The 12,348-nt window shown below is 50.1% G+C and overlaps 6 protein-coding genes across 6 annotated transcripts; 2 read left to right on the plus strand and 4 right to left on the minus strand.

Annotated features, from left to right (window-relative positions):
- Nucleotides 1-1,164, minus strand: ACHE_50652A (uncharacterized protein; the record flags this gene model as incomplete). The annotated part of the gene is made up of 1 exon (XM_043280392.1): nucleotides 1-1,164. The coding sequence occupies one exon, from the start codon at nucleotides 1,162-1,164 to the stop codon at nucleotides 1-3; it is 1,164 nt and encodes a 387-aa protein (XP_043137976.1).
- Nucleotides 1,165-2,351: 1,187 nt separating this feature from the next.
- ACHE_50653A (uncharacterized protein) lies at nucleotides 2,352-2,830 on the minus strand (the record flags this gene model as incomplete). Its single annotated transcript, XM_043280393.1, has 4 exons — nucleotides 2,352-2,447; nucleotides 2,511-2,601; nucleotides 2,651-2,658; nucleotides 2,720-2,830. The coding sequence occupies 4 exons, from the start codon at nucleotides 2,828-2,830 to the stop codon at nucleotides 2,352-2,354; spliced, it is 306 nt and encodes a 101-aa protein (XP_043137977.1).
- A 2,190-nt stretch (nucleotides 2,831-5,020) lies between these two features.
- ACHE_50654S (uncharacterized protein) lies at nucleotides 5,021-5,782 on the plus strand (the record flags this gene model as incomplete). Its single annotated transcript, XM_043280394.1, has 1 exon — nucleotides 5,021-5,782. One exon carries the CDS (start codon nucleotides 5,021-5,023, stop codon nucleotides 5,780-5,782), a length of 762 nt encoding a protein of 253 aa, XP_043137978.1.
- A 64-nt stretch (nucleotides 5,783-5,846) lies between these two features.
- On the minus strand, nucleotides 5,847-7,862 carry ACHE_50655A (uncharacterized protein; the record flags this gene model as incomplete). Its single annotated transcript, XM_043280395.1, has 3 exons — nucleotides 5,847-7,239; nucleotides 7,289-7,424; nucleotides 7,487-7,862. 3 exons carry the CDS (start codon nucleotides 7,860-7,862, stop codon nucleotides 5,847-5,849), a joined length of 1,905 nt encoding a protein of 634 aa, XP_043137979.1.
- A 588-nt stretch (nucleotides 7,863-8,450) lies between these two features.
- CNA1 (serine/threonine-protein phosphatase 2B catalytic subunit) lies at nucleotides 8,451-10,337 on the minus strand (the record flags this gene model as incomplete). Its single annotated transcript, XM_043280396.1, has 5 exons — nucleotides 8,451-8,505; nucleotides 8,559-9,460; nucleotides 9,517-9,774; nucleotides 9,826-10,157; nucleotides 10,220-10,337. The coding sequence occupies 5 exons, from the start codon at nucleotides 10,335-10,337 to the stop codon at nucleotides 8,451-8,453; spliced, it is 1,665 nt and encodes a 554-aa protein (XP_043137980.1).
- Nucleotides 10,338-10,959: 622 nt separating this feature from the next.
- Nucleotides 10,960-11,541, plus strand: ACHE_50657S (uncharacterized protein; the record flags this gene model as incomplete). Its single annotated transcript, XM_043280398.1, has 2 exons — nucleotides 10,960-10,975; nucleotides 11,027-11,541. 2 exons carry the CDS (start codon nucleotides 10,960-10,962, stop codon nucleotides 11,539-11,541), a joined length of 531 nt encoding a protein of 176 aa, XP_043137981.1.
- Nucleotides 11,542-12,348: the final 807 nt, after the last annotated feature.

The raw sequence follows: 12,348 nt of genomic DNA on the forward strand, positions 1-12,348 counted from the left end.
CTATTCTTTTCCCAGCTTGGGTTGTTCCCTCAACTGCTCTTCTTCATCTTCGAGTTCCGGCCCATGAATGTGTGAGCGAGCCATGCGGGTACTGTTCCTAGGACTGTCGTAGGGGCAATGGGAGATAAAATGCGTGGAGTCACCACAACGAAGGCAACGTCGTTCTTGTCTGCGGCGTTCCATTTCTTCTCGTGATACATGCTTAGCCACGCGTCGAGGTTGGCTGCGTGCAGAAGTTGTTGTTGTGGGTTCCCAGTCCATATCTTGGGGTGGAGAGGAAGCACGGGTGGTATTCACAGGGTGAGCTGGAGAAGTTGAGGTGGTATGCTTATTGTTCCGTGAGTACCGCAATTGGTTCTTCTCCATCCGGTCCGCAATCTGCTGTAGCTGGCGGCAATAGTCTTCAAATCCATTTTTCTTTTCAACAGTTTCAAGGCGTGTGTTCATCTCACGGTTTAATGCATTGTCTAGGTAGGACCTTTTTGTGTTTTCAGGCCAGTTATGGCCATCAGCTTCCATGAGTAGTCGGTTGAACTCAGTGAGAAAGACTGTGAAGGGCTTGTTGTTCTGTTTCAAGCTTGCAAGGTCTCGTACAGCCTTCTCCTCCAGATTCCGGTCCAGAAAGATGAAGTCCATTTGATCAAGCATTCCGTCCAGCTGGCTCTCAGTAGCTCCTTTCTTAGCAAACCGCTCCATCCAGGGCAGCACCTGCATAGCAGCCCCATCTGTTAGACGGCCAAAAGCATACCACATACGATCATAGGCATTGCCCAAGGCTTCTTTATCGACCTCAAGTTTAGCGCGCAGCTTGCTTCGAAACGGACGGTAGAGACTTCGGTTTCGACCATCAAAGACTTCTGGGTCTGTCAGCTTGGGTCGAGGTCTCCTAACAGGGTCCGCCATTGGTTGGGGGGCTATCTCTTCAATAGTCGGTTGTGGCAAGGGCTCTCTGGGTGGGCTCGTCAACTCTTCTTTGAGACGACGAAGATCTTCAATCCGCCGTTCTTCCATTTGTTGCAGTTGTCGTTGAAGTCCTGCAATAACTGCGACAAGATCTTGTGGGACAGGAGTGGTGGTCCCTCCTGAGTGTATATTGTCTCCCATGTTGCCGTCGGTTTGGTCGTTTGACTCGTGGTCGCTGATTTCCGCTGAAAATGTGGTCATATGACTGACTTGACTATTGATTTGTTTGTAAATAGCTCAACTATCCGTGAATTTCGATGTCTGATATCCGATGTCCAATGTATCCAGTTATCCGGTATGTCCAATCGTTCAATGTGTCCAGTGTGTCCAGTGTTTCCAGTGTGTCCAGTGTGTCCAGTGTGTCCAGTGTGCGATGTACGATCCGTTGCGCGTTCAATCCGATGCGTAATCCGTTGTTCAATAAATAAGTAGATAGATGAGGGCGAACGAGTTCTAATGTAATGGGCCGAAGCCTTGCTATCTAATATATAGATATGTACAAAAGAACTCGTTGGGGAAAGGAAAGAAAGAAAGAAAGAAAGACACGCTGGCGGTGGATTTATATACTCGTGATCAGGTGATCTACGATCACCTGACTTCGGCACGCTCTTGTGAATAGCTTCAATCGAGAACCATTTATGGTTCGAGGTGCCTTTCGGGCCTAGCCCGTTACACTTATGAGGCAGCGGATTCAAATTCAGGAACAGCAGCAAACTGATTAGCAAGTACTCAACAAGCATCCAGAAACTGTTTATATAGTAATGTTGAGCCTTCATCATCTCACTGCCTTTTATTTTTCCATTGTATCTTTTTATCAGTAGCCAGCAAGTGCTGAAGAACAATCTATATGTGAGATTTGTGACCCTAATTTATTCCGCAACAAATATATATATTTTTGCCGGCAAACAACTTCAGGTAGCTATTGGCTGTCTCATACAGGTACCAAATATAGCACCTCTGAATCAATTGATTAGAATCTATATTCCAATCGCATGTACATTGGTTTTTATTAAATCCATAGACGTTTCGATGGATAGGGAAGTCATGTAAGGTAGTTGAAATTAGTGACGCGGACTGAAACTTTACACAGGCCGTTTCCGTCTGTATTTTAGTCACATGACCGCCAAGGCCATTAATCAGCAGGAACGTGACACGCGACCCAAAAAACGAGGCCTCGTCATCTGCAACCACGTGCAGTCCGGATTATCGACTCCCGATTCCCCGATCCTGAGCTACCCGCTCGTTTCAGGTCTGAGGTAATGAGATAGCGATCGCGGTCATTTTGATTGACAATTATTTAATTCCGATCTCCGAATCATGCTGGCTCTCCTTCGGAGGATGCCTAGCTGTAAGCCCAACAAACCCGTATTGGTACCGCTCGGCCAAGCTTAACAGCTCGGCCGCCTGCCAACATAGATATTGATCCTGTTGAAGCTGAACTCGGTGTCCGGCTGATCAGTGTCTTGGCATCTGTAGCCCATAAACTATATCCCGGGTCAGGACTTCAACATCCTGCAAGAAACGTACAGGAGCTAGAAAGAACATACAATGTTGTCGCGGCAGAACAACACGCAGACTTGATTCCAGTCCGAGAGGTAATGGTATGACCTAGCCAGACAGTTGAATTTGTGCCAGCCGCTGAGTAGCCTGTTAGCTTAGATTGGATTGTATGGGGAATGCGCTGTACCTGGTGGTCTGTGAGTCAGGTGTCAGCATCTGCATGCTAGAAAGCCTCTTGCTGAGTAAATGGACTTACAAAGGTCCCGCAGGTGTTTTTGTAGTTCTTATCCTTGTAGACTTGAAGCTTGGCACCAGAGACTGAGCCCGCGGCAAGGAGGGCACCGACAACAGTAGAGGAAATCTTCATCTTGGCTAGAGTGAAGGTGCCTTAAATATACCTGTAAACGCCTCAACGGGGAGACGGCGAATCGACGTCGGGGCGCTGTCGGTCAGTAATCAACTAGATGCCTACGCTAGGATGACCGGAACAGTTCAACTTTGATTGGGAAAAGCTTGCAATTAGAACAGAACAAATCGCCTGGGGATCTGAATCCTAAGCGATTCGTCTTACTCTATACAAGACCGTCAGGTAGCCGGCGGTTACACAGCGGGAGGGATAATAATGTAATTCACGGGTCATCCGGTCATCAAAGTCGACGCGTTATTCACAGTCAGAGCACTGCTGTACCACCCACCCTGAGCATTAACATCAGCACCTTTGTCCAATAGCAGCTGCAAAACCTCCTTCTGGCTTCGTGCACATGCAGCCCGGAGAGCATAACCATAGTATCTACACTGATTATAGATATCAAAAAGCAGTGAAATCCGGTGAGCCATGCTGCGCCCCCCCACGCTTAGTATAGACATCATGCTTACTCTGGAGGAACCAAGAACCCGTTCCTTCCTGTCGCTTGTTTTGTGCTTCGTTCAGGTTGGTTGACATTCAGGAGGTCTGAGCCATTCTTTGACCTTATTGAAATGGCTGTCTGATTTCAGACTTTTGGCTACCATTTTTGTATCAGTTGGTGCAGACTGGATGTCCTTGATATCTTCACCTATTTCATAACTGTCAATAAATCATTCTTTAACAGGCACAATGGGAACTAACTAGAGCTGAGCACATCCAGAGCCCTCTGTGTCTCGTGTAGCCGCGTCCTTTACCAATGTGTTCCCGGAGGCGATAATACCATAATGGATAGCTGGGTCAGTCGAGTCCCGCTCACCTCATTTCACTTCCTCCGTTGCATCGCAGCTGCAACAATCATGCCCGGCTACATGATCATAAAACGACTTAAATAGCTGGTCGTTCTCAGATTCTTAATGGATGTACCAATTGGCTGTCCGGGCCATTTTCGGTGGAATGGCCCCTAGTAACTGAGGCACTCTAGACTCCCCCAGTTCTTGTTCCGCTTGCAGACTGGCCAATGCTTGGAGGAGGGCCTGTGGTGGCATGCTAAGAAAACCTTTCCGTCCTCAATTCTGATTGGACTTCGCTTTCCCTAGGTCATACTGGATCACTTCTCCAATTGTTTCTTGTGGCTGGCTGACGACGATGTCACCTAGCCGGATATCATGACCCTGCTCAGGTCGGGCAATACCGCCACCAATTCCAACCGACAAGCCAATTCTAATTTGGGGCAGTGATGAGAGCAAATTTAACGCCGTGGTTGCCGCAGAAGCTTTTCCATACAACCCAGCAGGAAGTGAGACAATCACAACATTGTGCTTACCCATCTTGCCCCAGGTGTATGAGTTTGTGTCGGATTGATGTTGTATGAAGCCACTTGGCTTATCATGGCGATCATCGAGCATTGCAGTCGCTGCAGCACGCTCAATGGGTAGAGCCGCAATCCATTCGACCGTATACAGATCGGGGCTGTCCAATTTTTTTGGCAGTTGCCATAATTTGGGAGTTGGATCAAAGAAATTAAATCGATGCAACTTGTCTCTCGCGAATTCGCGTGTGCTAGGTAGTGGTCAATTAATCTAAAGAGATGAAATAGCGGGAATGTATATTGAGATACCGTGGCCTTGTTCGCATTTAGGCACTGACTCGGGTGAATTTGGTGGGAAATTATGTGCACTGTGAGAGTGCCAATCGAAAAACACTATGGCATTGGTTGTTTGCTTGTGCCAATTACTTTTCCATGGACGTGTTCTAGTCTATCAGTAGATAATGATGATGATTTATACGCTGACCCCTCGCCATAGGCGATATGCAGGTATCCGCTATCACTATCTCTAGATGCCGCTCTTTATCTGACAGCTGACAAGATCTGAGGGAACTACCTCGTTACAGATGTATATTCATAGAGTCGTGTATGCGAGCTATGGACTTCAGCGTTTAGAGATAGCAGCTAGGGCATTCACTGCACGGCGGTGCCAAGCGGCAGAATAGACACTACCATTTCCGATAATCAACTATCCAAGATTCTTGCTGGATAGAGTAAGACCACCACAAGAAAAGTCGCTCTATGAGCCTTACGCCAAACCCTCAAACTCAATCGATTCACGACCCTACGTTCCAGCGACCACAATTCCCCAAGATCCACGAAAAATGCCCACCAAACCCCCCCACCCCTCCGACTTCCCCTCCCACCTCACCATCACAATCACCCCTCCCCAATCCCCCACATCCTCTTCTTCACAACCAACACCTAACATTCTCCTTCTCCTCCACGGCCTTGGAGACTCCGCCCCCTCCTTCACACAACTAGCCCGCGCCCTCAACCTCCCCGAAACCACCATCCTGACCCTCCAAGCCCCGCACCCGCTCCCCTTCGACCTACCCGGCTTCCACTGGGGTGACGACGTGACGTTCGATAATGCCGGCGGCCTAGATATGGACGCTGGGTTCGGCAGGGTGATGAAGACGATTACGGAGGATGTGGTGAGGGGGGTTCTTGTGGGGAAGTGCGGGTATCGGTTGCGGGAGATATTACTGCTTGGGCTTGGGCAGGGTGGGATGCTTGGGTTGAGTGCTGCTAAGGAGTTGGGTTTGTCTGCGACGGGGGAGGATAAGTGGTTATCGGGGGTGATTTCGGTGGGTGCGCCGTATCCGTTGTCTGGGAGTACGGTGGTCGCGGCGAAGAATCGGACGCCGGTGTTGTTGGTTTCGGGGAGGGATTCGCCGGCTGTGACGGATAGTGCTGTGTCGCGTACGAGGCAGGTGTTTGACTTTGTGGAGGTACACCGGTATGCGAGGAAGGGTGATACGATGCCGCGGAATCGCGATGAGATGTTGCCCGTTATGCAGTTTTTTGCCCGGAGGTTGCGCAGTAGGCAGGGTGTTCCTGAGGGAAGTGTGGAGTTGACTTGATCGAAGTGCTTTCTTTATTGTACATTACTACTTCCTGTCTCTTACTTTTTCTGTACATAATAGTCTAGGGTTCTGTAGATTTGACATCCATATCCTCCACGGCCTTCCGCGCCTGCTCAATGCTCTCGCGCGCTTCATCTTCAGTGCCCTCGATGGCAGGTCGACCGCCTTCCTGCACCAATGTTCGCAACTGCTCCTCGGTTGATCGAAGAACCGTCCGGCCTTCTTCTCGGACTTCGTCCTCCCAGAACTCGCGCGCGCGCTCCCACTTGGTCTGTTGCCGGCGCAGCGAGTACACCAATCCCACCGCTGCCATCGTGTACGTCTCGTAGACTGACGCCGTAGGAAACGAGAGATAGGTCAGTCCCGACAGCGCAGACGTCAGCGTCGTCGTTGACATGCTGAACAGCACCAACCTTTGCGCCAGCGCCTGCAGGGCCGGTACCGTTGTATTGAGTAGTCGCGTGCGGCTAGTGGAGATCTGTACCGGCCAGGGCACGGGCGAAGTCGTCTGTTCCACGAGTGCTTGCTGTTCTTCTTTCAGCTCTGTTGGTTCAGAAGGTTCCAGGTTGTCCATCAGGCCCGCCTGCTGGAGCCGGCCCGCCGTCCAAATGACCTCCTTCTCAGCTCCCTGCAGATATCGTCTCTCTAGGATTTCAGACGTGAGCATGCTCACATCATCCACGCGCAAAAACAGCCTCCACCACGCCAGGCCTCTCCACCGCTTACTAGCGAAGCCTTTTTCGAGAGAGCTCCGGAGTTCCGAATGCGCTCGCTCCGCCCACATATCCACAGACCGGCCCAGCTGCGTCCGGACTTCCTCGGAGACACCCGCTTCTACTTGCTCCTGAGCCTTTTGAGCTTCCTTGGCCAGAACCCCTTCTTCCGCGGCATCCAGCAAAGACAGAATCAGCGTCTTCAATGACGGATCCAGACTCTCTCCACTTTCCCGCATGGACGCCAACCAGTCCACGACTGGCTGCACACCACTGCTATTCCACCCACGCTCGTAGAGAGACGCATTCTGCACAGACTCGCGGAATTTGTTCAATGCCTCCTCGGCCTGTTCGATGTCCACAAAAGCAAACCGGTCATTCCTCTTTTCTTTGTCCGAAACTTCCATCTCAATCGCTCCGTAGACAGACTTCGTTTCCCGCTTCAAATCAGACCGCGCAATCAGGCCACTGTATGAAACTAGATCTTCCACTCCACTTCCGCACACGATGCTCTTGTGAACCGGGTAGCGCACGACATTGTGTCGACCGGAATGCGAGGTGCGGATGGTCACTGTCGGGACGAGGAACGTGTCTGCTGTGAACTGGGCTGCTGATGAGTCCGCCACTTCTGCACCTAGACTAGAAACCAGAATCTCCATGTTGGCTTTCTTCAACAGTTGTGAGGGAATGGAGATTGTGGGGAGGAGGTTGTTCGGGATGGACTGGCATTCTTCGCCGTATCTTGTACTTGGTTAGCATTTAGACGTCCGAGCCATATGAATTACAATACCGTATCAACAATCCACGCGAAGTATCAGCTTCATATCCCTCAAGCATGTCCTCCCAATCCTCCCTAGACGACAGCGGATCGGAAAGCAACAACCGGACAAGCCTGCGCGCGGCATTCGTATCGTTCAATCCGAGCACTGCAAATCAACAATTAAGAAAATCACCCTCCTTGCAACAATCAGGTGAAAGGTAGACTCACCAGCAACACGTACAAGCGGCTCCTCCGACTCCAGTCCCCTCAGGGCCAATTGCAACCGACTCAGATTCACCCGATCCGTCGCAACATCCCCAACCCGATTCAATGCCGCATACAATTCCTTAAACCGCGGCGGTACATTCTTGCCCGCATTAATCGCAGACGACGTGGTAAATGTTTGTCGTTGAGCATTCAAGTCTCCGTCTCGACCTCGCGGGATAATGCCGCTCGTGCTCGTGCTCGTTCCGGGGCGGTACGTTTTCCGACGCGTTGAGATGGTTCGTCGCCAGGTTGAGCAGGACGGGCAGTAGAAGACTCCCCCGCTGTCCAGGGGACGCGACAGGGATCTCGGCAATGAGCCGCGCAGATTTGGTGGCATTGACTCTGGTGGACAGTTCGGTATGATGTTGGAGGGGAGAAACGAGGGAGTCGGCCGGAAAAAGGTTGAAGGCGGTTCTTGGCGGGGAACTCCATGCTAGCATTCCACGAATGTATGGACTACACAGTACAACTGAATAAGGGCGAGTATGTTGACGACCATATATACGGACGCCTATAGAGGTAATCTTTTATCTCTAAACGAGGAGACACTCAAATTCACATATACACAACGCATGACAGAAACAGTCATGCCCAATGCCTCTTTATACACACTGCCAATCAAAAAATGGATAGATATCAATGTATAGATTCATCAACTCATGTAGCCCAAGACGTCGCAGACGCCTCGTAGCCACTGTCCAGGGATATACACAAAATGGTCCTCCCGGTATGCCGTTTTCAAAATTTTTGGTACATTAATCGGCCGTCCCAATCCTAGCAGAATCAAAAAGGGAAAGTAAAGATTAAATCAAAATGGCCGTGACAACCACAATATCACGGACGTCATATTCCTCTATAGATTATGGGAGCCGCAATTGAATTGGGATGTACGGCTGGGAAGACCGCTGACGAATTCATCATCCGATCAGGCTTCCCGAGACTCGTCCCGTTGCCGGCGACTCTTACCTGATCCAGCAGACCTATGAATTGTTAGAACTGTTCTTTTCATTTGTCCCAAAGCGAAGGCACTTACATGCTGATACGTCGAGCGACAGTTGCCAGCCCGGCATCATTATCAGCCTCCTGTTGAGCACGCTGGAGAGCCGACATTCTTTCTTCCTCGCTCCTCCGGTAAACCTCTTCCTTGGTCGGGGGCAAACGTTCATTTTGCAGGTCAACCTTCCGAGCATCGTCGAAGTTGTTGATAGCCTGCTTAATTCCCTCTGCTCCGAGCATCAGAGTACCCGCGGGAAGACGACCTCCAGCAGCGGTCTTGAGTTCAGTGACCTTCTCCGACTCTTCTCGCAACACCTGGAAGAAACGAGACAGTCGACCAATGGCAAGAATCTTGTTCTTGATAGCCCGGCGCTTGAACTCGCTGCTGTCGATGTCCATTGGAAGCGGTGGCGACGCGGGACCAGAGGCGGATGTTGGTGTCTCGTCTTCGAGTTCCTCTTTGGAGCAAGTGTTGAGGATAGCGATAAGCATGTCGGTAATCTTTTCACCAACGAAGGGAAGCGACCAGGTAAAGACGTCCATGAAGTTGGGCAACCAGTACGGGTGGGGTGTACAGTTGAATTGGCGAATGTTCATAACGTTGTTCTCGTACTTCAGCACGGCGGCCTTGTTGTTGTATACGTCCAGGTAGTTCGGTGCGCTAAAGATGGTCATCACACTGGGGAATCCGGTCGTGCGCGTCTTGCGGTACATGCGGTACCCGGCATCTTGAGCCTCATGTGCCCGGATAATCGACAGCAAGTTGTTCTTCTCGAGGAAAGCGCATGCAGCAGGGTAGGAGAAGAAGTACGAGCAGCCGCGAACGCTGTTATGGACGAAAAATTCGCCGGTCTTTTCCTGCCCGAATTCTTCCAAAGGATCAGCCCAAAGGATATCGCACATCAGGCCGTGGGTCGGAGGTTCCCTAAAGCGATCAATCTGCCACAACATTAGCATTCGCAATAGCAGATTCCTGCAGGAATGGTTAGACACACCGCCTTGATATCTTCCAGAGTATGCAATTCAGGACTAAGGCCTCCATGAATACACAAGAACTGCTTGTTCATGACCGCCGCCAGCGGCAACGAGCAGAAGGATTCGATACAAGCCTCGTAGATCTCCTCGCTGTACTTGTGCTTGCATTCGAGCTTGAAGGTGAAATAATCTGTAAGATGTCTGCACTCGTGGTTGCCTCGCAGGAGCCAGAGTGTGTTGGGATACCAGATCTTCAGAGCCCAGAGGTACAGAACGCACTGAAGAAGCGTCAGAATCATGCCCGCAAGTTAAAAAGAAGAACAGCATACCTCAATGCTGAAATAACCTCTGTCGACATAATCACCCAGGAACAAGTATCGTGTTTCGGACGGATCGCCACCGACTTCGAACAATTTCATCAAATCGTAGTATTGACCGTGGACGTCACCGCACACCGTGATGGGTGCATCCATCTCCAGCAGGTTCGGCTCCGACCTCAGAACCTCTGTACCTTTCTTTATGATCCATAGCGCTTGTTCTTCTGAAAGACGACCTTCCCGATAAAAGTGCTGTCTAAGGAACTGCAGGTTCGGCTTCGAGGGGTCTTCAGGAGACCAGAACGACTCTTCCAAGGGGATGTTTAGGGCGGGTGCTTGCACCTCTGGGATTCGCAAAACCGTGAGCCACTCAGAAGGAATATACTCTGTTTCATTGCATGCATACCTTTGACTACTCTTTCCTGGGTGGACACCTGAGTGCCATCTTCCATAGTATGTAGCGTGAAATCGATCTCCGGGACCGGTTTCTTGTCCGTCACCGCTCGCGCCAAATTCCGGTCCATTTTCAACAAGGATGGTCGAGTCGCGTCTGAGGAAGAGGAAAAACCGAGGAGAGAATAGGATAAGAGGAAAAGGAGAACAGGACCAACAAAAGTTGGCAGCGCGGAGGGAAGAGATTGGTGGGGTTAAGCGCGGCGGAATCACACACGAGAGCGATCGATGTCGACTTCAAGCAAACGAATCGTAGACTGTAGAGATAAGGATAAAGTAGTGTCCCAAAAAATACTGGGCTTTAAGATAAAATGCAAAAGATGAAGCAAATTATCAGATTGAAAAGACCCGAGGAACTCTTTTTCAGGAGCAAAAGCGACCAGCAATGAATGGGAGTGGCCAAGGCGTCCGAAAAGGGATCGATTCAGTCGATGTGGGGAGCCAAGAGGGATAAAGAGCAGTCCTCCTGAGCAAAGCTATAATATAGGAGAAAAGACAAAATTATCGTTAAGGCAAACAAGAGGCTAGTCAGCGAGAGAGATCTCTGGCTGGATGAAAAGGAGCCTCAGCCTAATTAGTTAAGTTAGGAACACACTGCTTATTCAACTTCGGGATCCACGCGCATTGGCTCCTTTTGCGGGGAGATTACTATCGCCTCTTGACCTTCACTCTCATTCCACTATCTCCTTCAAAATGTACGAATCTTATAGTGAGTATTCATTGCAACTTTCTTGTGGGAGGTAGCTGCTGACTGCATTAGGACCGCATCCCTTTCTAGCCCAAGTCCCTTTGACCGTCTCCCCGTTTATCAATCTGCCCACCGCGATAACACTTCCCTACACATACAAATCCGTCCCCTCCACGCTACCACCCTCCGTCACGGGTGATCCCGGGAACCCCGATGCCAAAACCCGCTATATTGTATCAGCCAGTGGTGAGCACGCAGCGCATCCAGATGAAATTCTAGCGGCGTGTCAGTCACTCGAGCAACATCTGAAGAAGACCCGGAGTGACGCAGACGACGCCATCAAGCAATGGGAAGAGTCTATTCGCCAGCGGGATTTAGCTGAGAAGAGACGAGTGGCTCCGGGATGGTTGGACCGGGAAGAGAAGCTACTTCAACCGAGTAGAGCAAGTTTCGCCTCGCCATCTGGTGAACAGAGTCTGTTGGACAGCACGTCTGCTGATCAAAGTGCTGCCACTCTCCCGTCGATGAAGCCACGCGATGAAGGTGAAGAGCTGGACCAAGCGTTCGGCAGAATGGGTGTCAAATGAGCGGAACCTAGGTCACCTTTCTTAAAACATACTACGGTATACAAGCCTGTGGCATCGATCGAAGTACTGAAAATAACTGTAGTTTGTTGGGGCACTATCTCCTATCTAGAGGCTACCCCAGCTTAAGTGATCGGTCGTATTGGCTTACGACCATCTTCGAGCACGGTTATGGGGCTGGATCAGGGCATACAAGAGTATAATCAGCGAAGAGTGGCGATCAACATGCTGTGTAACTGCATACGCAAAACTCGATATGCCCGCGGCTCGATTGCGTTAAGACAGTACATTTAGATCAGGCAGTGAATTTGATGTTTCTAACGCTCTCTATGGATTGGAAGGTATGACATTTCTTTCATTAGGATACATGAATTCACTTCTCCATCCCTAATTTCTGTCTATCGCCGCTGTATGCTGCACGCTGCACTTTAGCTATCCATCCACCAACAAGTCTGTCTTGTCTTTGGAGACCTTCTAGTTCAAGTTATATAAGCACACTATAGGATATGGCAACCATAAACGAAGATAGTGGTCTAAATGGTCATTCGATATCTTAAGGAATCGCCCACTTAGGGCACCTCATACATGCCTCTACCGATAGGTAGCTCATACTAAGAATTCTAGCCAATTCCCTATTCCCTGAGTCTGGCATCCTTGTCGTGGCTGCGCCGCTAGATCTGTAGCAACGCCTTTACATATTTGGCATCTTTGCCATGCGGCTCTGAAGCGCGTGGAGAGTGAGGGTTCTAGGCCAGCGTTGGAGTAGTTGGGTTGAGCAGTGGAAACAAATTTTGCTATAGCTTTGCTTAC

Source organism: Aspergillus chevalieri, chromosome 5 (assembly GCF_016861735.1).
Source record: "Aspergillus chevalieri M1 DNA, chromosome 5, nearly complete sequence".
Lineage (NCBI taxonomy): Eukaryota > Fungi > Ascomycota > Eurotiomycetes > Eurotiales > Aspergillaceae > Aspergillus > Aspergillus chevalieri.